The sequence below is a fragment of the Lonchura striata genome, chromosome W, assembly GCF_050655825.1.
Source record: "Lonchura striata isolate lonStrDom1 chromosome W, ASM5065582v1, whole genome shotgun sequence".
Lineage (NCBI taxonomy): Eukaryota > Metazoa > Chordata > Aves > Passeriformes > Estrildidae > Lonchura > Lonchura striata.
Window position 1 is genome coordinate 41,977,871 of NC_140743.1, and position 20,987 is coordinate 41,998,857.

The 20,987-nt window shown below is 44.2% G+C and overlaps 1 protein-coding gene and 1 long non-coding RNA gene across 2 annotated transcripts in view; both read left to right on the forward strand.

Moving 5' to 3' along the window:
* Positions 1-20,987, forward strand: part of LOC146763208 (uncharacterized) — a 662,135-nt gene that overhangs the window by 181,851 nt on the left and 459,297 nt on the right. The window lies entirely within an intron of this gene.
* Positions 11,895-16,710, forward strand: LOC146763213 (uncharacterized). The gene has a single exon (XM_085571069.1). It carries the CDS (start codon positions 12,195-12,197, stop codon positions 13,449-13,451), a length of 1,257 nt encoding a protein of 418 aa, XP_085427195.1. The 5' UTR covers positions 11,895-12,194; the 3' UTR covers positions 13,452-16,710.

The following is a 20,987-nucleotide window of genomic DNA, read 5'->3' on the forward strand; positions in this document are numbered from 1 at the left end:
ATTAGGTGCCTGGGCAGTAAACAGAGAACACAGAAGTTGGAAGGTGTAACGGGTTGACCCTGGTTGGGTGCCAGGTACCCATTCAGTCACTTTATCACTCCCTTTCCCACTGGGACAGGGGAGAGAATAAGATGGAGAACAACCAGCGAGTGAGATAAGGCAATTTTATTACAGTGAAAGAAAGAAATAAGCAAAGATCTGTGTGCGCATGAACTAAAGAGAAAAAAAAGTCAGTCTCTACTTCCCATCAGCAGCAATGTTTGGACACTTCCTGGGAAGCAGGGCTTCATCATGCGTAATGGTTCCTCCGGGAGGCAAACATTGAAGAATCATGAATACCCCCCCTTTCTCCTCTCTCCCTTAGCTTTATATATCTGAGCTGATGTCATTGGCATGGCATGGCATGGCATGGCAGATCCCTTTGGTTAATTTGAGTTAGCTGGCCTGGTTGTGTCCCCTCTCAGGATCTTGCCCATTCCCATCCCCTTTAATGGGGGAAGCAATGTCAGAGGGACAGTGGTGCTCAGCAGTAGCCAAAACACTGGTCTGTTATCAACACCTGTCCAGCTACTAATGTAAAGCACAGCACTGTGAGGGCTGTGAACTTTACCTTGGTCAGACCCAATACAGAAGGAAAAAAACAGAAGAGAATAAGGGGGAAATAAAGCAATATAACTCTAGTTCTAAAAATAGAAAATTAGAAAAAATAACAAAAAGTAAACTTTTTTTTTTTTTAATCCAATGAAGCACTGAGCAATTTCCAAAGCAAAATATGAATGAAGATGATACTTCATTGGGAGATAGGAGCGGAAAGCAGCAAAAAGGTCTTTATCAATTGATTTCTTGATACCATGAATCTATTGAACTGTTATGGTTATCAGTGAAAACTAAAAACATGAAGGTGCTAACAGTGGAATAAAACTTCAAGAAATTAGATGTTATAGCTAATAGTCCAAAATTATTTAAATTTCATAATACTGGAAGTACTGTTGAAGGTCTGGTGTGTGTGTGTGTGTGTGTGCGTGTGTGTGTGTTTGCATGGTGGTTGTTGTTCTGACCAGCTCTCCAAAATTTACTTCCAAATACCACATCCTTGGGACTTAGAATTGGTATAACCTGCACTGATACTGCTTTTCAGAACTGGGTGCTGTGATCAAATAGTAACTGCAGCATCTTGTTCTAACAGATGAAACACTACTAGGTGGATCAAAGTAATCTGTCTTTTAATAGTTTAATTCAAATTTTAAAACTCTGATTCTTTTTTAACTTGCTTGTTTGTTTTTCATTTTCTGTTGTTTCTTAAGAAATATTTATTTTCCCCAAAAAGGCTTCTAATTTTAATATATACCTTCTTGTCATGGTTTGACACGGAAAAAGAATTTTTTCAGGAAGAGGTCAATTTAGATATTGACCAATTAAAGGTGGACACGCCTCTGAGAACACAGAGGGGTTAAAAGCAGAATTCCCAGGAGAACTCACTCTCTTTAGTTCCGGTCAGCAGAAAGTGCAGACCTCCCCTGCCCGGCCCGTGGCTGGGTGGGGGAGGGGAAGGCCCATGGCCTGACAGAAGTAGGCCCAAGAGTGGAAGGACAAGAACAGGGCTGGCCCCTGCAGATAGAAGGGTAGAAAAAAAATCTAGGATGTCTCTGTTCCCCTCCCAGAGTTTCTCTCCCAAGAGAGAGAGGGAAAGAGACAGAGGCAGTTTTGTCAGCAATACACCGCGAGGAAGGAGGAGCAGGGGGAGCTGAAAGGTGCCCAGTGCGTAGGAGTTGCCAGAGTCTGGGCATCGAGCCATCCCTGGGGAGTTCGGACTTTTAACCCTTCCTTGAGAGATAAAAGCTTTGTAAATTTTTTTCTTTCCCCTCCTCGGTTTGAAAGAGAGGAAGAGGGACACCTTAGACCCTGGGATGTTAGAAGGAAGAATTCTAGATGGGAGGGGGACAAGGAGTGGCTTTTTAACTAGACTTTTCCGTGTTAGCCACAAACTAAACCAATCTTCTCCTCCAAGAAAAACTGTATTTTAGGAAAATGCCAGAGCAAAGTCAAGAGACCTGCTTCAGCTGAGAAAAGACAGAAGTAGAGTAAACAGAAAAAAAAGTTAGGGGGTTTATGGTAGTGCCCCTGTCCTCAAAGGAAGGAGAAGAGAAAAAAATCTCTGTTCTTAAACCCCCGGCCCCAGGGGAAAAATGGGGGGGACTGTGATCCCAAAAAATGAAAAACTGAACTGTTGTCTTCTCCCCTCTTGGCAGGGCATCCTTGAAAAGAAAAATCCTAAAAGCAGTCTATCCATCCATGCATTGGTAGTGAGAGCACTGTGCATAGAAAGGAAAAGGGTCACCATAGCAAACTTTTCTCCGGGCGGTGCCATGTGTGACATAGAAACACAGGATGTAGAGCTGTGTTTTCTTGAGGGGGGGTCTGTGGCACAGGAGAGACTCTGTTCCCTCGAAGGGCTGAGTATCGATTATCTAGAGAGTAGAAACCTGATTGGGGTCCAGATTGTGTCTCACTGTAGTTTGTTAGAGTTAGGTGATGGGAGGAAGAATGTTTTACAAGGTTTTCATTTTAATCTTTGTGTGCTTTTTTTTTCCCTTTTTCCTTTCTTTTTTTCTTTTGTAGTAGTAGCTTAATAAAGTTTTTTTCCCTGTTATTAAGCTTGAGCCTGCTTTACTCTGTTCTAAATTCCACTTCACATCATTCAAGAGGGGGATCCCATTTTCATAGAAGGCACTGGCATTGTGCCAGTATCAAACCATAACACTTCTTTCAATATATTAATATCTGTGAGCAATCTTGAATTAGGAAATCCAGGAAATAGCTTTTCCTGAGCTCCCGTCACTCTGTTTCAAGTCATCACTAAATTGTTAAATTATATTTAGAGATAAGAATTCAAAGTTGTATTACTTCAGATGTCTCAAAGCCAAAAGTCAACAGACTGTCTTCCACTATTCTTTAAATTTGTCTTCCTGTATATTTTAAATTATCCTTCTGTCCCTCGTTGACATAGATTTCACCACTTTTTAAGTGCAAAAATCAAATTAATTATCTAGTGTGCAATAAGCCAATAATTACACACTTGAGAGAGGCATTGATTATTTATTTCAGAGTTGTGCAAGCCTGAGTGCTTGGTGGCATGCCACAAATCAAGCACACCCCTCAACTTTCCGTTCCATTATTTATACACAGAAATTCAGTGTTAGTAGCCTCACAAGTACATGATTGTCTGTGATTGGTTAGTAATTTCCATATAAATTACATAATCTCATCTAACTTCTATGTATGCTCAGGGGAAGGGTCTTCACCTGGGCAGGGGTCTTTTTGACCTGTAGGTGTGATTTTTAGTATTATAACGAAGATAGTTCAGCTATAGGATACATGAACCTTGAGTATTTTGCCAAGTTGGTAACATATACATTAACATTTTGATTTACTATATCCTTAAAGCTTGTTAGTTTCAGGAGGTCCTTGACTAATGGATGCTAACTACCACCTCTTCTACTGATGAAGTTTCCTTTCTTGCTGATTAGGTTTGAAAGTATACAAAGATCAAATATTACTGGATTTCTGAGAAGAGAGAGGACAAAATTTATATTTAGAGTGGAGGTTGAGCTACCCCCAGTCTAGGCCTCAGATAATCAGCCTTGGAGAGGCCTTTGAGGCCTTTGACGCAGTAAGAAATTAGTCGTTGCACAGTTAGAAATTATGTTAAGGTGACCACAGTGTTGATGGGTTTCCTGAGTGTGAATTGGGGTAGGGCTGCAGTGTGGAACTCTGGCCACCTTGAGACAAGGACAAACAATGTTTACTGACCAATGATAGTGTGCTCACAATTTGTAAACTATATTGAAGTGCATATAAACTGCCATCTTATAAACAATAAATGAAGAATGTGTGATTAACCATATTGGCTCGACCTGCGTTTGTCCTGTCCTGCAGGAGTTTGTAATTTTCCCTTTTTCCCCCCATTCCCCCTCCCTCCCGCGGTACCTTGTCTCTTTCCTGCGCCCCGCCCCCCCCGCCTTCCCCCTCGCCACGCGGTCCGGTCCGTGCCCCCCCCCCCCCCCACCTTTCCCATCGCTGTCCCCGGGATTTCCCTGTCCCCTGCCTCCCGTCCCATTGGCCATAGCTCAGGTTCCCCCCGCCCCCGGCACGGGGTATAACCGACCCCCGGTCGCTGCCCCAGTGTCTCGGGAACACGCTTCCACAATAAACACGTGTTTGCACCCGAGCCCCGTGTCGCCATTTCGTCTGTTCCCGCGCTAGAACTGAGCTTCGCAGAGCCGAAGGGGAAAAAAGCGGCGCCGCCTCTCTCCCCCTCCCGCTGTGTCCCACCGGCGCCCGCCCGGAGTCGGTAGCAAACAGCAACACTGTCCAGCACTCCCTATTTTATAAGAAGTCCCTTGCTTCTTCTGGCGCCCGGAACAAGAACTTGGAAGACTCCGATGGGCTCCCAAATCGCCTCAGTGGCGACAAGGAGCTGTTATGAACAAAACAGCCTGGCTGGGACACTTGGCTCGACCTAAGTACTGACAATGAAATGTTAATTAGCTAATCGCCCCTGGGAATCACCTACACCCCCACCCAAACTAGGACTAGGATGCAAAATAAGCCAGTGGAATCATGGGAGGGGGTTTTGGGGATGAAAAACACCCCAAAATGAAAAAGAGGGGCACAGTGGAGGGGGCTGGATGGGTGTGCTGGTTGGGGAAAAGGGAACCCCATCCCTAGTCTGTGTTTAACCTGTCACTATAACATGCAGAGGATCAGATTGGACTGGGCTGTGGGAAGCAGGCACAAGGAATCAGGCACTCTACCTGGTGTTACCAGGAGGGCAGGAGAGGGATAGCTGCTGCTGGATCTCGGCAGCAGGCTCTGCACATCCCCCACCCTTCGGCTACCAGTGTGCCAGGAGGAAAGGAGAGAGGATGGTCTGCTGATCGGGACTTCAGATACAGACTGGACACCTCTTCACCTCCAGGTACCAGTGTGCCACGGAGACTCCAGGGACAGACTCTGCACGCCTTCTCGCCCTTCAGCTACCGGAAGAAGCTACAAACAACCCCCCCTGCCGAGCTGACTATTTAATAAAGAGCTGAACACTAATAAAGCCATAAAACCTGTTCATTTCAATTTGGGGGCTCGTCCGGGATAGCCACACCCGAAGAGGAACCCTGGACTCCTGGACAGCTCGACCACCGGCTTCAAGGGACCCTCGGGATTTTCTGGCTACTGGACCCTAGGATCAGCATGAGACGAGCCACGCAGAGGAGCAACGCGAAGGGACGACGGATTGGTGAGAAAAACCGGGAGACAAGCGAGTGAGTGAGTGAGTGAGTGAGTGAGAGGGGGGCCGGCAGCTCGGACCCCCGAAGTGAGAGGGACCCGCTAGTACCGCGTTTCCGGACTCCTGCGAAGGGGCCAGCCGGGAACGGGGGGAAGAGAGTGGAATAGAGGAGTGACTGAGGTGTCTCCTTAGAGGTAAATGCCCTCCTCTGGGCATGTGGAGATTCTATAGGGATAAAGTCCCTGGCAATCAGGGCGAGGGAGTTGTCCACAGCCGGGCAGGTGGGATGTCCCTGGAAGGTGGGGAAGGATGTCCTGGCAGGCAGAAGGCATGTCCTGACAGGCAGGCAGGAGTCATGTCCTGGCAGTAAGGGGGCATGTTCTGGCAGGCAGGGCATAGGTCCTGGCAATAAGGGGCCATGTCCTGGCAGGCAGGGGGCATGTCCTGGCAGGTAGGGCATGTAATAACAGGCAAGGGACAGGTCCTGGCAAGAAAGGAAAAGTGTCCTGGCAGACAGGGGCATGTCCTAGCAGAGAGGGCATAGGTCCTGGAAAGAAGGGGGCATGTCCTGGCAGGCAGGCAGGTCCTGGCAGGCAGGGGCATGTCCTGGAAGGCAGGGAGCAGGTCCTGGCAGGCCGGATAGGTGTTATGGCAGGCAGGAAGCATGTCCTAGCAGGCAGAGTAAGCAAGCAAGTAAAGAAGCAAGTACAAAGGCAAACAGGCTAGGCATTTTAAGAGACTTAGGAGAAGGGACTTGGCCGGAGTTCGAGTGTAAGGCTCGGAAGGACGTTCGACCTTACCTCGGCAGGGAGACCAAGCTTCCTAAGCTTAGTAGGAGTCAGGCAAATGGACTTGGCCGGAGTTCGAGTGTAAGGCTCGGCAGGATGTTCGACCTTACCTCGGCAGGGAGACCAAGCTTCCTAAGCCTAGTAGGAGAGTTAGGCAAAGGGACTTGGCCGGAGTTCGAGTGTAAGGCTCGGCAGGACGTTCGACCTTACCTCGGCAGAGAGACCAAGCTTCCTAAGCTTAGTAGGAGTCAGGCAAATGGACTTGGCCGGAGTTCGAGTCTAAGTCTCGGCAGGATGTTCAACCTTACCTCGGCAGGGAGACCAAGCTTCCTAAGCCTAGTAGGAGTCAGGCGAAGGGACTTGGCCAGAGTTCGAGTGTAAGGCTCGGCAGGACGTTCGACCTTACCTCGGCAGAGAGACCAAGCTTCCTAAGCTTAGTAGGAGTCAGGCAAATGGACTTGGCCGGAGTTCGAGTCTAAGTCTCGGCAGGATGTTCAACCTTACCTCGGCAGGGAGACCAAGCTTCCTAAGCCTAGTAGGAGTCAGGCGAAGGGACTTGGCCGGAGTTCGAGTGTAAGGCTCGGCAGGACCTTCAGCCTTACCTCGGCAGCGAGACCAAGTTTCCTAAGCCTAGTAGGAGAGTTAGGCAAAGGGACTTGGCCGGAGTTCGAGTGTAAGGCTCGGCAGGACATTCGACCTTACCTCGGCAGGGAGACCAAGCTTCCTAAGCCTAGTAGGAGTCAGGCGAGGGGACTTGGCCGGAGTTCGAGTGTAAGGCTCGGCAGGACGTTCGACCTTACCTCGGCAGGGAGACCAAGCTTCCTAAGCCTAGTAGGAGAGATAGGGGAGGGGACTTGGCCGGAGTTCTAGTGTAAGGCTCGGCAGGACGTTCGACCTTACCTCGGCAGGGAGACCAAGCTTCCTAAGCCTAGTAGGAGTCAGGCGAGGGGACTTGGCCAGAGTTCAAGTGTAACGCTCGGCAGGACGTTCGACCTTACCTCGGCAGGGAGACCAAGCTTCCTAAGCCTAGTAGGAGAGTTAGGCAAAGGGACTTGGCCGGAGTTCGAGTGTAAGGCTCGGCAGGACATTCGACCTTACCTTGGCAGGGAGACCAAGCTTCCTAAGCCTAGTAAGGAGGTTGGGCAAAATGCCACGTAAGAGTTGGGGGAGGCCTCCCCAGGGTACAAGCGTAGTAAGTCCATCAAGAAGTCCAAAAAAAACAAAGAACAGGAGAGCAGAAGACAATATATGTGAGTGTGATTAGTGATTTTCCTGGGAAAGGGACAGATATAAATGCCAAGAGTGGGAGGTTAGTTCGAAGAGATTAAGTTCAGTCAAGAGATTTAAAATACTAAGTTGTGGGAAAGAGCCAAATGAACTATAGTTGCATATCTGTATATTCCATTTTAGAGGGGGGCACCATTTGAGGTATTTTTTTCTTTTCTTTTTGAGGCCTGGAAATGGGAACAGGTTATAGCAAAGGACCCGATCCTTCAAAAGAGAAAGCAAAGAGAATTCCCCCAACAGGCCATTAGGGCAATAGTTAGACCAATGGGATTCTTGAGAGACCACAAAGGGTTTAGACAAGAGTACAGAAGTATGGCCAGAGTTAAAATTACAGGGAGAGTGGCCATGGTATGGAACCCAATATCAGTAGATGTATAATCAGCTAAACCAACACCTAGAAACCCTAAGAATATATTTAAAGAGGGAGGAAGAAAAGGCCAAAACCAAAGCCAGAATTATGGTTGCAGTTGCTTGAGAAACTGTAAGAGTAGAAACCAACCAACACCATCATATTAAATAAATAAGAGTCTTAACAAGTTCAGGAAACCTGAGGCCTCACAAAGCAACAGGAGGTGCTATTACTGTGGTGAGATAGGACACCTTAAGAAGAATTGTACGAAATTTCACCTTGATGAAGCATTTCAAAAAGAACAAGAAGTCTTAAAAGAGATTTCAAGAGGAGACAACTAGGGGTGTCAGGGGCTCTATAAGTTAGGGGATCTGATGAACCATCAAGAAGAGCCCTTGGTAAACTTTGAAGTAGGTCCCCATTATGAAGATTTTGAGTTCTTAGTTGACACAGGGGCAGATAAGTCCAGTACCAGTAGGAGTCACCATTGGAAAGAAGGTCTGTGAAGTTTTAGGGGTGGAAGGAAGGCCATTTAAAGCATCTATAGCTGAAAATATAGAAATCAAGGGGAATTGCATATGGGGTATTAATTCAAGAGTGGGGAAGGCATAAAAAGCCAAGAGCCTCCCTCTCAAAGCTACTAGACCCAGTAGCCAGAGGATGGCCAACTTGTCTGCAAGCAATTGCAGCAGCAGCCATCCTAATAGAAGAAGCTCAAAAGTTAACCCTGCAAGGAAAAATTAAAGTCCATATCCCCCACGACCTAAAAACGGTACTAGGCCAAAAAGCTCAGCAGTGGTTGACTGATCCTAGAATATTGAGGTATGAAATCATCTTAATGAACACAGGTGACCTAGAGTTAGTCACCTCCAAATGTCTAAACCCTGCACAGTTTCTTGCTGGAGAACCCCTGGCTGATCTAGAACATGATTGTATTGAACTCATAAATCTACAGACCAAAGTGAGAGAGGATTTAGAAGATGTACCCCTACCATATGGGAGATCTCTTTTTATAGATGGGTCCTCAAGAATAGTAGTAGGGAAAAGAGCCTCAGGGTATGCTATCATAGATGGAGAAAGCATGAAAGTCGCAGAAAAAGGGAAACTACCCTCAGATTGGTCAGCCCAGTGTTGCGAAGTCTATGCCTTGAAAAGAGGACTAGACCTATTAAAGGGAGACCAAGGAACTATTTACACAGACTTGCAATATGCGTTTGGGATCATCCATACCTTCGGAAAAATTTGGGAAGAGCGGGGCTACCTAAACTCAAAAGGGAAGAATTTGGTGCATGAGAGGCTGATAAAACTAGTATTAGAATCCTTACAAAAGCCCACAGAGATGGCTGTGGTGCACATAAAGGGACATCAGAAAGGACATACCCATGAAGAAGAGGGAAACAGATTAGCACATCAGATAGCTAAAGAAGCAGCCTCAGACACAACAAGCCCAGTAAAAGCTTTTAGAATAGAAGTAGGACTAAGTAGAGATGGAGAAGAGCCAAAGTTCAGTGAGAAAGAACTAAAATTAATAAAAGAACTAAGATTACATCAAAGGGAACAGGGAGAATGGTTAACTCCAGATGGGCGTAAATTCCTGAATAAAGCCCTAGCTCGAAGAGTGCTAGTAGAGTTACATGAACTGACATACTGGGGAATCCAAGGTTTGTGTGACCACTTTTTACGGGAAAATTTATGTATTGGAGTATATGATCTGGCAAAAGCAGTCACAAGAGGGTGTGCAATTTGTTTGAAAACTGACCAAAAGGTAATGAGAAAAACAGCATATGGGGGAGGAAAACTTGCTTTAAGACCTTTCCAGAACATACAAGTAGATTTCACTGAAATACCTTCTGTGCAGAGGTACAAACATTTACTAGTGATCGTAGATCATCTCACTCACTGGGTGGAGGCTTTCTCAACCAAAAAGGAAACCACGCAAAAAGTTCCAAGAATAATCTTAGAAAATATCATACCTCAATAGGGGCTAGTCAATGAGATTGATTTGACCGAGGTCCACATATTGTTGCTCAAACTTTGCATCAAGTAACAAAAAGCCCTGGGCATAAGGTGGAGATTGCACACCCCATGGCATCCTCAAAGCTCGGGAAGGGTAGAAAGGATGAATAAAACTCTTAAAAATGTAATAACCAAATTAATTGAAGAGACAAAAATTAATTAGCTCAAGTGTTTACCTCTCGCTCTCTTACGCATCAGAACAAGACCTCGGTCCAACATAGAGGTTTCTCCTTATGAAATGATGTTTGGACTCCCTTTTCTAATCACCCCTTTCAGTACTGCAGATTATTTAGAAGGGGAGGCAGCAACTCAAAAATATTTAAAAATCATAGGAAAATCCCTAGAAGGCCTCAGAAAGAAGGGGTATCTTCCCCAGACCTCCCCTCTGGATACCAATGCCCACAACATCAGTCCCGGGGATTGGGTGTTAATAAAATCCTGGAACACCACTCCACTAACCCCCAAATTTGAAGGACCTTTCCAGGTGGTACTCACCACACACACTGCAGTGCGAACCCAAGAAAAAGGCTGGATCCATATCCCCAGAGTAAAAGGACCAATGCCACCCCCAGACGCCAGACCAGACCCAACAAGGTCACCCACCACCTCTTGTGCATAGACGGTAATTAAGGGACCAGAAGACTTAAAATTTACTTTAAAGAAGACTTGCTAGAAGCTGATATACGGTAAGGTGGTAACCGCTTCTGAGTTAAGGTACCACGGTCAAAGTTTAAGTACTTTGTAACTATTTAATAAGTGTCCTTTAGAGAGTCACCCAACCCACCTCCTCTTGTGCATAGACAGTAATTAAAAAACCAAAATACTTAAAATTAGCTTTAAAGAAGGCTTGCTAGAAGCTGATATATAAAATTAAGAAAATTACCCAAAGAAACTAACCCTCAAAAGCCAGAGACTGTAAGTTGATGTGGGCTTAAGCCCAATCAAAGAAATAAAGGAGGGATTTGTTATGAACAAAACAGCCTGGCTGGGACACTTGGCTCGACCTAAGTACTGACAATGAAATGTTAATTAGCTAATCGCCCCTGGGAATCACCTACACCCCCACCCAAACTAGGACTAGGATGCAAAATAAGCCAGTGGAATCATGGGAGGGGGTTTTGGGGATGAAAAACACCCCAAAATGAAAAAGAGGGGCACAGTGGAGGGGGCTGGATGGGTGTGCTGGTTGGGGAAAAGGGAACCCCATCCCTAGTCTGTGTTTAACCTGTCACTATAACATGCAGAGGATCAGATTGGACTGGGCTGTGGGAAGCAGGCACAAGGAATCAGGCACTCTACCTGGTGTTACCAGGAGGGCAGGAGAGGGATAGCTGCTGCTGGATCTCGGCAGCAGGCTCTGCACATCCCCCACCCTTCGGCTACCAGTGTGCCAGGAGGAAAGGAGAGAGGACGGTCTGCTGATCGGGACTTCAGATACAGACTGGACACCTCTTCACCTCCAGCTACCAGTGTGCCACGGAGACTCCAGGGACAGACTCTGCACGCCCTCCTCGCCCTTCAGCTACCGGAAGAAGCTACAAACACCCCCCCCCTGCCGAGCTGACTTTTTAATAAAGAGCTGAACACTAATAAAGCCATAAAACCTGTTCATTTCAGAGCGGTTTCCGAATTGCGTGAGGGGAATACACGCGACGGGAAACTCAGATCCCAAATTGCTTCTGTAAGTAACGGGGATCAAAATGCCGGAGCAGTGAAGACTCCACACTCCAAATCGTGCAGGCCATGATGGGAAGACGGTTTCCAAATCGCTTGTTTTATGACGGGAAACGCAGGAGCACAATGCGGAAGACTCTGCGGTTCACGCATTGCCCGCGCGGCAGACGTGGACATTTCGGAGCAGGGGGGCTGGAGCGAGTGCCGTTGCTGGCTTGAGTGAAAGCTAGGAGCGCCTTGCACTGGTGGGAAGGTAAGCCGCATGCAAAGAGAGACAAAGGGAACATGGAGAGCGTCTGGGAAAGCGCTGCGGCTCCTTTTGAATATCCTCTCCAAGAGAGGGAAAAACATAAGAGTCCGATTTAGAGCATTTGACTCTGTGGGCAAAAGATAAAGGAAACTTACGGAAGCCCTCACTCATCTTTAGCGGAACTGAGTGGCAAGAACGGGGGCAGCTGATGTGGGACTCGACTTGGAAAAAAGTTTTACGTACCTTGCAAAGTATGTCCGCCTAGAAAAAAGCGGCGGAAACTGCAGCGGAGCGGGCTGTAGCGGTGAGCACCGACCGGCCGCCCGGGCAGAACGCGGCGGCAGCGGGCGCGGAGCGCGGAGCCGGTCGGCGCGGGGCTGGGCAGCCGACCGGACTGGGACGCGCGAGCACGGCCGCGGCGGAAGTAGGCGCACATGCAGTGGGATGTGACTCTGCCGAAGGCGAGGCAGAGTGAAGGGCAGCAGAAAGTAGTCCAGCCGCCCCACTCTGTGGGCGGGGTGAAACCTGAGGAGACAGGCGGAGTTGATGACGAAACGGGGCTGGCTCAGGAGACGGAACACAGGGGTGGAGACCAGGGCAGAGACGGGAGCCCCGCCCCTGCATCCCCATGGAAACGCAGGAGTGGTGGCCGCGCGTGCTCGCGACGGGGGTGGCCCTGCATCACCCAGCAACGGCGGCAGAGCTCCTCGCTCGGGGGGGACACGGACGCGGCTGCGAGACAGCAGAGACCCAGGCGAGGGGGGGCGAGTTTGGACACGGCCGCGGCGGCGGGACGGCAGAGACGACTACACAACGACCGTACAGCCTGAAGCAGGCAGCTCACACCACACCGCGGCAGCGCTGCGATGTCCCCTCCCACCGAATTCTGAGTCAGACGAGACAGACTCAGAGAGCCCTGATTTTAATTGCCACAAAAAGAAGTGCTCACAGAACAAGGTGCAGAAAACAAATACATTGCAGCACAAAATAGCCCAGCTTGCCAATCTATCAAATCAGCAGGTTAAATTAGAGGAACCTTCATCTGAGCAGCAATTGACTTTACCGGTTGTTTTTAAAAACCCAATCCAATCTCGGTGGGCCTCAGTCATCAAGAATGCTATTTTAGATGGTGATTGGGACGCGGCCAGTTCTCTAGCCTGCCCTGTCATTGTAAGTAATAACCGTGCGAATTTGGAATCCCATGAGTGGAAAATTCTCCAATCAGCCAAACAAACAGTCACAAATTATGGGATCAGATCAGAAGCAGCCGGGAACATAATTCAATATATATTTACAGCAGATGTGGTTTGTCCTTCTGACTCATCTAGTATTGCATCCTTGTTGCTGACACCTTCACAGTTCCTCATGTTTGAAAGGGAGTGGAGACAGTTAGCAGTTGAAGAAGCCAACAAACATTCACTAGTGGGAGACCCTTTTTATGGAATCCAGCCAGATATGCTGACTGGGCATGGACCTTATGCCACAACCAAGGTACAACTCTCCTACCCAATTGAAATGCATCAATTGTCACAACAGCTGGCCCATCAGGCTTTGCTTTTAGTACCAGATAAGAAGAAACCAGCACCTTATGCAACCATAAAACAAGGAACCACAGAACTATATGGACACTTTATTGACAGGTTGTCAGCTGCTTTGAAGGATGCTACTGATGTGCCCGCAGACATTCAAGAACATCTGTTTCGCTCACTTGCCTTTGAAAATGCTAACTCACATACAAGAACCATCTTAGCCACTCTTCCTCAAGGCTGTCCAGTCCACGAGATGCTTGTCAGAGCCACATGAGCAGAGCAAAGCAATCAAGCTGCAGCATTCACAGCCGCAATCCAGGATGCAATTCAACAGGGACACATAATTGCAGCTGCTTTAACAAGCAACAACACAAGGAGAAATAAAACATAACAGAAGGTACAGCAGTACCGAGTCATTGTCCAAGATACAAAGAAGGGGGAATACTATGCAAATCAATGTTATTTCAAATACAATATGGATGGAAATCACTGTATAAAGATAAAAGTATTAGTAATGATTTAACTATCAAAAATGTCTCTGCAAAACAGAACATTTGAGAAATGTCAGTCGGATTGTTGGCATTGAGTTTGTAATCTTTGTTTTTGGGTTTTTATAGATAATAACATAAATAATGATGATTGTTAAGTTTTTATAGATAATAAGATAGTGATTGTTAAGTTTTTATAGGTAATGTTGAGGTAAATAGTGATTGTTAATGTTATATGAATACTTTGAAAAGATTGTCTTACACTATTTCAAACATTTCTTGTTGATAAGTTAATCATATAATGTGAGTTCTCTAATTTTTGTTATAAGAATTACAGTATTAAGGTATTAAGGTATTGTTATCGTATTTACAGTCAGTTTTTATGTGTTTTATTATCTCTGTGTGTGATTGTTTACAAGACGTGTTTCTTCAGGATCCTGTTTTTGATTTTTTAACTACTCATATGTTTTCTTTATCCAATCTTTTATGCATCTGCACTTCCTTCACGCTTTCATTGTCCAGATTTTGGTTCAAGATTTCAGATTTCAAATTTTCAGATTTCTGAAGAAAGGGTTTGTAGTGTTTGGGAAATCTCTGTCTTGAGGGAAATTTTGGACAGATTCAATTATTTGATGGTTTGATAAGTTAATCATAAGGTTTTTTACTCATAACTGCTATTTTTAAGAGTTTGGTTTTAAAATATGTTAAGGGACATCCTCCAATTGGAGTTCGGGCTCTGGCCAAGCTCTAGCTCTACTTGGATGGAGTGACTGACCCAGATGTTTTCTGCATCAAAAAGTATTCAAGTCCTTTTGGCTTGGCAATTTGACCATATATGACAGCTGAGCCTGTGTTTAAAGGGAGTTTGGAGAGACATGAATCTGGACATGATTTCTCCAAATCTGTTGTTTTAAGGTTCATCAGCTGTCGCAGACTCTGGGATGACAATTTGATATTGTAGCACTTGGTAACTGTGATTTTATATGTGATATTGATTGTGTATTATCTGATTGTTATAAACATGAGAAAACATCAAGAACAGAACAATGCACATAGTAAAGAAACTAACAAATAAAAATCAAAGATGTTGATATCTCCATTTCTTCATGCAATTTTAGAGAACAGAATTGAGAGAGGAGCCTCCAGTCCCTGTGGGGATGTTGGGTTTGTTTGTGTTTTAACAGGTACAGAGTCTAGATGGATTTCAATGAAGAATGTGGAACTTTACCAACTGCAAGAAAGCACTGATCTCTCCACAAGCGGAGTAGAAGATGCACAGAAGATGTGAATTGTGCAAAACTTGTGTTTCACCCACAGAAGATCGTGGACTTTGGGTTTCTTCATAGATGTGGGAATTAGTGATGTTATAGAATTTAGTTACTGGGTTTTGGATGATTTTAGTAGGGCTTGTAATTTTTCTGTTCAATTTGCCATTGTTTTTCAATGGCAAAAGAAAAAGAGGGAAAATAAGTTAGATAATCATAAGCATAACATTAAGTTTATCATAAGTTATAGTTTGTATTTAGAATTAAGTTTGTTCCTGTCATGTTAAACAGGGCAATCAAAAACATGAGAAATATGTGGTGGGTCAGAGTGTTTTTGTTAAGCAGTGTTTTAGTAACTAAGGTATTTGGAATGCTTGACATTGACAAGAGACAAAACATGTGGATCACTTGGGCCAAACAAACTGGGCAGGATTCACTGTTTGCTCCTGATGAGCCAAATGGAGTGCTCTCCAATTAGACCCCAATTGTAAAGATTAAGTATCATTATGAGGGTGCACATCTGTAATAGTAACCTCAATTTTCTCCCCAGGAGTTGCTTCAGCGCAAGCTCTCACACAATTGAAAACCCTGGACTGCTGGACAGGAAGGCAAATTAATATTATATCTAAAATGTTAAGTGAGCTTGCCACAGATGTAGATAGCATCTGTCATGCAGTTCTTCAAAACAGAGCTGCCATTGACTTCCTGCTTTTAGCACAAGTGTTGCAGCATTTTTTGAGAGAAAGAGGACATGAATTATGAGATTTGAGCTACTCCAGTTAGGCCTCAGATTTGGGCCTTGTGAGGCCTTCAAGCCTCTGACGCAGTTAGATATTAAGAGTTTGTGGCGCAGATAGAAATAGTATTAAGGTGTGGTGGGGACCATTGGGCTGTCTGGGTGTGAATTAGTATGGGTTTATAGTGTAAGGTTTAGGCCACTTTAGGGAAAAGGTAAGCAATGTTAGCTTGCCAATCAGAATGCCTTTGTAATCTGTAAACTATGTAGAAGCTTATATAAACTACCATCTTATCTCAAATAAAGAGAGAACATTTGATTAACCACATTGGTTCAGATCTTCGTTTGTCTTGTCCAGCTTCCCGTTTTCCTGAGGCTCCCTGGCTATTCACAAGGACATGGGTGTAAAGAATTTGAAGGCATGTGTTGCATGAATTTATCTGACTACTCTCAATCAATTAACGCAACTGAAAGACAACATGAAGAAACTTGTCGTTGTAGACACTCTTTGCTAATTGGCTCAATTCTTTAGGTTTTGCTCTTTGGGTCAAAGATTTAGTTCATTTTGGTATTGTACTTTTTCTTATTGTTATAATTATTCTAGTCTTTATACCTTGTTTATTACATTGCATGCAGAAAATGACTAACCATGCCTTCAAGTCAATCTGGGTAGCTCAAAAAGAAAAAGAGGGAATTGTTACCAGATTTCTGAGAAGAGAGAGGACAAAATTTATATTTAGAGTGGAGGTTGAGCTACCCCCAGTCTAGGCCTCAGATAATCAGCCTTGGAGAGGCCTTTGAGGCCTTTGACGCAGTAAGAAATTAGTTGTTGCGCAGTTAGAAATTATGTTAAGGTGACCACAGTGTTGATGGGTTTTCTGGGTGTGAATTGGGGTAGGGCTGCAGTGTGGAACTCTGGCCACCTTGAGACAAGGACAAACAATGTTTGCTGACCAATGATAGTGTGCTCACAATTTGTAAACTATACTGAAGTGTATATAAACTGCCATCTTATAAACAATAAATGAAGAATGTGTGATTAACCATATTGGCTCGACCTGAGTTTGTCCTGTTCAGCACTCCCTATTTTATAAGAAGTCCCTAGCTTCTATCAAACATCAAAGAACATCCTGATTTAAAATAATTTGGACATATTCCACATTTTGTAACGCCCTGACCATCAGTAAAAGGTGTCTGTCCATCAGTCCATCATCATATCTCTCCCCCCCCCCCCCCAGCACTGTGGAATAGTTTTTTTCTTGTCTTATTTAGTTTGACATAAATGAAAATTAGCTTGTATAATGTCTGTTCATTAGCAGCAGAAGGAATTCTATTAAATGGAGAAAGAAGTAGTATTGTAAAAGTGCATGTTCATCTCCTCATAAAAAAGCTTATTCTGTTTTTAACTGTAAAACAATTAATCTGTCCTCCTTTCCCATTTCACCACATGATATATTAGCTAAACAGTCCAGTATAAATTGCAAGGAAATTCTTTAATCAGCTGATTTGTTCTGCACTAAGTCACCTTTTTTCTTAGATGTTAGTTTTATATGACTGCTGAGGGGAAGGAATGCTATTTTTCCATATATTTTTCCTTTTATATTTGTAATAACTGAATTTTCATAAAGAGAAGGCTTATTTTATAGTTGTTGCAGCCTGTTTTGGGGGGGGGGAGAAGGAAAGATGGGGGGTACAGGGGCACACACACACACACACACACACACACACACACACACACACACACACACTCCCAGTATGCTTTCTTCTGAAAATCTAGCAATTCTCTTGCTATTTTCCCATAATCTGATTAAGTTTAGATCATGAGTGTATATAACTTACTGATACAGGTTTGTCACTCTTCTGATTTCAAGTACAAATCTTCAATAGTATTCTGTATTTGTCCTAGTTTCTTTGAAATAAGCTGTAAATCATGTATGTAGCAACATATGTTGCAAGATGCAGCAAATAAAGATTATACTTTAAAAAGAAAAACAACCAGAATTTCAAGACCAAAGATGAGATGAGGTGACAGAAATTCTGAACAGAGAGAAGGAAGAGAAAGATTCCTATTTACTGAGATAATAGTGTGAATAAAACAATAAAAATAAGTAGGACTGTTGCTTAGATAGTAGAGTCCAATTGGAAACTGCCTGTCTACTGCTTAGGATAATCAAACTGATGAGTGTTGGGGGTTTTGATTTGTTTTTTTCATTTTTCTTTTTCTTTTTTACTCTCTAGACTTTGAAAGAGTGATTTAATCTAAGAACTAGCAGTCATAGTTCATAAGCTCAGGGCTCTTTTCCTGTCTAATGCTACTGTTGTCTGCAAAATCAGATTTGTTACCCAGTGTGCAACAAGCCAATAATTACACACTTGAGGGAGACATTGATTATTTATTTCAGAGTTGCGCAAGCCTGGGTGTTTGGTGGTATGTTGTTGTCTGAGTCCCACAGTGGTATTCCACAAATCAAGCACCCCAAGCACGCTTCTTCTCCTCCCTGCCTTCACTCTCAGAGCCTGTCTTGAAGGCACAGAATATACAGCATAAACAGAACACACGATTGGGTATATGAGCATCATAACGTCACCCTAGGACATATATTAAGCCCTACATTTTAATTTGTTTTTCTAACAATCTGGACATCGCTTAGAGCTTGTTTGCTGCTCTCTGTTTCATGGATTAAATCTCCCTTCTTGTTGATTAGGCTTGAAAGTCACAAAGATCAAACATCAAAAAACATCCTTTCTTAAGAAAGTTTTACATATTCCACATTTTGCAACACTACTTTTATGGAGCTATTTAATGTCTTCTAGAGAGTAAAGACAAATTCCACTCAAAGTGAGATAACAGCACTTAATTTATTGCAATTATTAATGAACTAACAAGAATGTTGCACTCTTGTTCTAGAAAAGCATTATGCCTGTGGTTTGCTATAATAAAGGCAGGGTATTCACAAAGTGAGCCCCATAACATTCAGTACAAGATAACTGTTGTCTATCCAGTTAAACTTCAGCATGCAGCATTTTCAATTTAACCTTTTTAATTTACTAAAACAAGAGTCTTAACCTCAACTCAGGAATGGGAAGGGAAACTTAATACACATCTTGTGTAGGTTTTTTTTATTTTTCTTTTTCTTTTTTTTTTTTTTTTTATTTTTTTTGGACATATGAAGTGTCCTGGTTCCAGCTGGGATATAATTTATTTCCTTCTCAGTAGCTGGCACAGTGCTGTGTTTTGGATTCAGTATGAGAATAATGCTGATAACACACTGATGTTTTGGTTGTTGCTGAGCACTGCTTACCCTGAGTCAAGAGCTTTTCAGTGTCTCAGGCTCTGCCAGTGGGTGGGTGGACAAAAATCTGGGAGGGAGTGAAACAGATCTTTGGAGTTCACTTAAGTTAACAAAATGAATTAAGCATTTATATTCTAGCTTGTAGACTTATATGTTAAATTTTAACCTTTTACTTAAGAAACCTCTGCCATGGTACAAAGGGCATAAGAAAATGCAAATTTATGAAGCTTCTTGCATAAAGAACAATACCAGAAAGGACCGAAGATGCAAAGAACCCAGATAAAGAGGCTCCTCTGTCCCCGAGCCTATCGAGACTGACAGACTACTCAGATAAGCACCAAAGGACCAAAAGTGCACGTGCAAAGTGTTATAAATTGTGACACGACAATTTGAAGTGTCTTAATTCAATAAAGCAATTTTATTTAAAACAGCAAGCGAGTAAGGCAGGCAAAGCACAGCGCTGGGCGGCCGGGGAGTCTCCTGCTCCACCAACGGTGCGCAAAAATGTTCTGTCCCAACCTTCCTTTTATCCCCCCCCTTCTCCTTGCAGGCGTGACTCTCCAGATGTAGTCTGAGTCTGGTCGTTGTGATAGCTTCTAAGTCTCTTCCTTTGAGATACAGCAAGCAGACCAGATACACACACCCAGGACTTTAATCTCAACCTCCTTATCACCTTGTAAGCAAATAAGCATTTCAAAGACACACCAGTACATTCTTATGCAAACCAAGGTAAGCAAGCATACCACAGTGAACAAATGATCTTCTACTTATCTCAATTCCCCCCTTTTTCTTGTTCATCTTTATTTTGTTCACTGAATCTTTGTAACTCTTGGTGACTTAGTATTAGGGTCTCATCTACATCGTGTATGGGTTCATATTTTGCCCTAATGAGCATTAAATGTGCTGCCTCTAAGCATCCCTTCACTATTTCTATTGCCTTATTGAAGATGCATGGCCCAAAGGTCAGTCCCAATATTATCAGTATCAGAGGTCCTGCAAGGGTGGATAACAAGGTAGTTAACCAAGGAGATTGATTGAACCATGATTCATACCAACTTTGCTGTGCCTCTCTTTCCCTCTTTCTCTGCTCTAATCTTCTCCTTAATTCTGCCATGGTGTCTGTAACAACTCCAGTATGATCAGCGTATGCACAGCATTCCTCCTTCAGGGCTACACACAATCCCCCTTGTAATAATAGCAAGTCTAAACCCCTTCTGTTCTGCAACACCACCTCAGATAGGGACCTTAATGATTTTACTAATCCATCGATGGCCTGCTCAATTTTACTCAGATCTTTATCTACTGAAATTCTTAATGCTTTAAATTCCTTTTGTTGATTTACTAGGGATGCCACCCCAGTTCCAGCTCCTTATAACTCGTGAATCCTCCCATCTTCCTAAAGTCCACTTGAAAGGTTCATGAGTTGTTACTTCCGCAGTATTACAAGATATACAAAGGAAAATCACAAGCAGTAAGCAAATGGCATGTGGGGTCTGGTTTCTCACACTGCAACAATTATACCCTTGTGACTTCTTTCCCTCTATTAGCTGGTTTTCACCAAAATACCCTTGAGCCCAAAAACTATTTCTGCCTTTGTTACTCCCAGTCCCGGGGTAGTTCCGCAAATATTGCTTGCGTATTCCATCCTGAGGGCTCCTTCCTCCACAGCTGTTTACTCCTCTGCCTCGCCCGTCGACTCGGGTGCTTCGAGCCACAGGATGTACCATCTTCTCGGCAGCAAGAGTATTCTTCAGGAGGGGATTTATGCCCTCTAATGCCTTGCCGCATGCAATAAGAACGCCAATTCTGATCTTTTACCTCCGGTGCGGTACAACTGACCCCTTTTAGGTCTTTCCTACAAAGGCCTTCTATGATCTCTGCCACAAATGGGCTCGGCTCGTTTGTATGGTAGCAGTAATAGTCTGGGTGAATGCCCTTTGAGAAAATTTCCCACCACTCTTTAGATTCCAATCGGATTTCCCCTCTAGTCACTTTACAGGTCAGTACCCAAGCTGTAATCTGTCTTTG

What these genes read in the sequence shown, in the direction of transcription:
- LOC146763213 (XM_085571069.1), top strand. Translation starts at nt 12,195, where the DNA reads ATGACGAAACGGGGCTGGCTCAGGAGACGGAACACAGGGGTGGAGACC.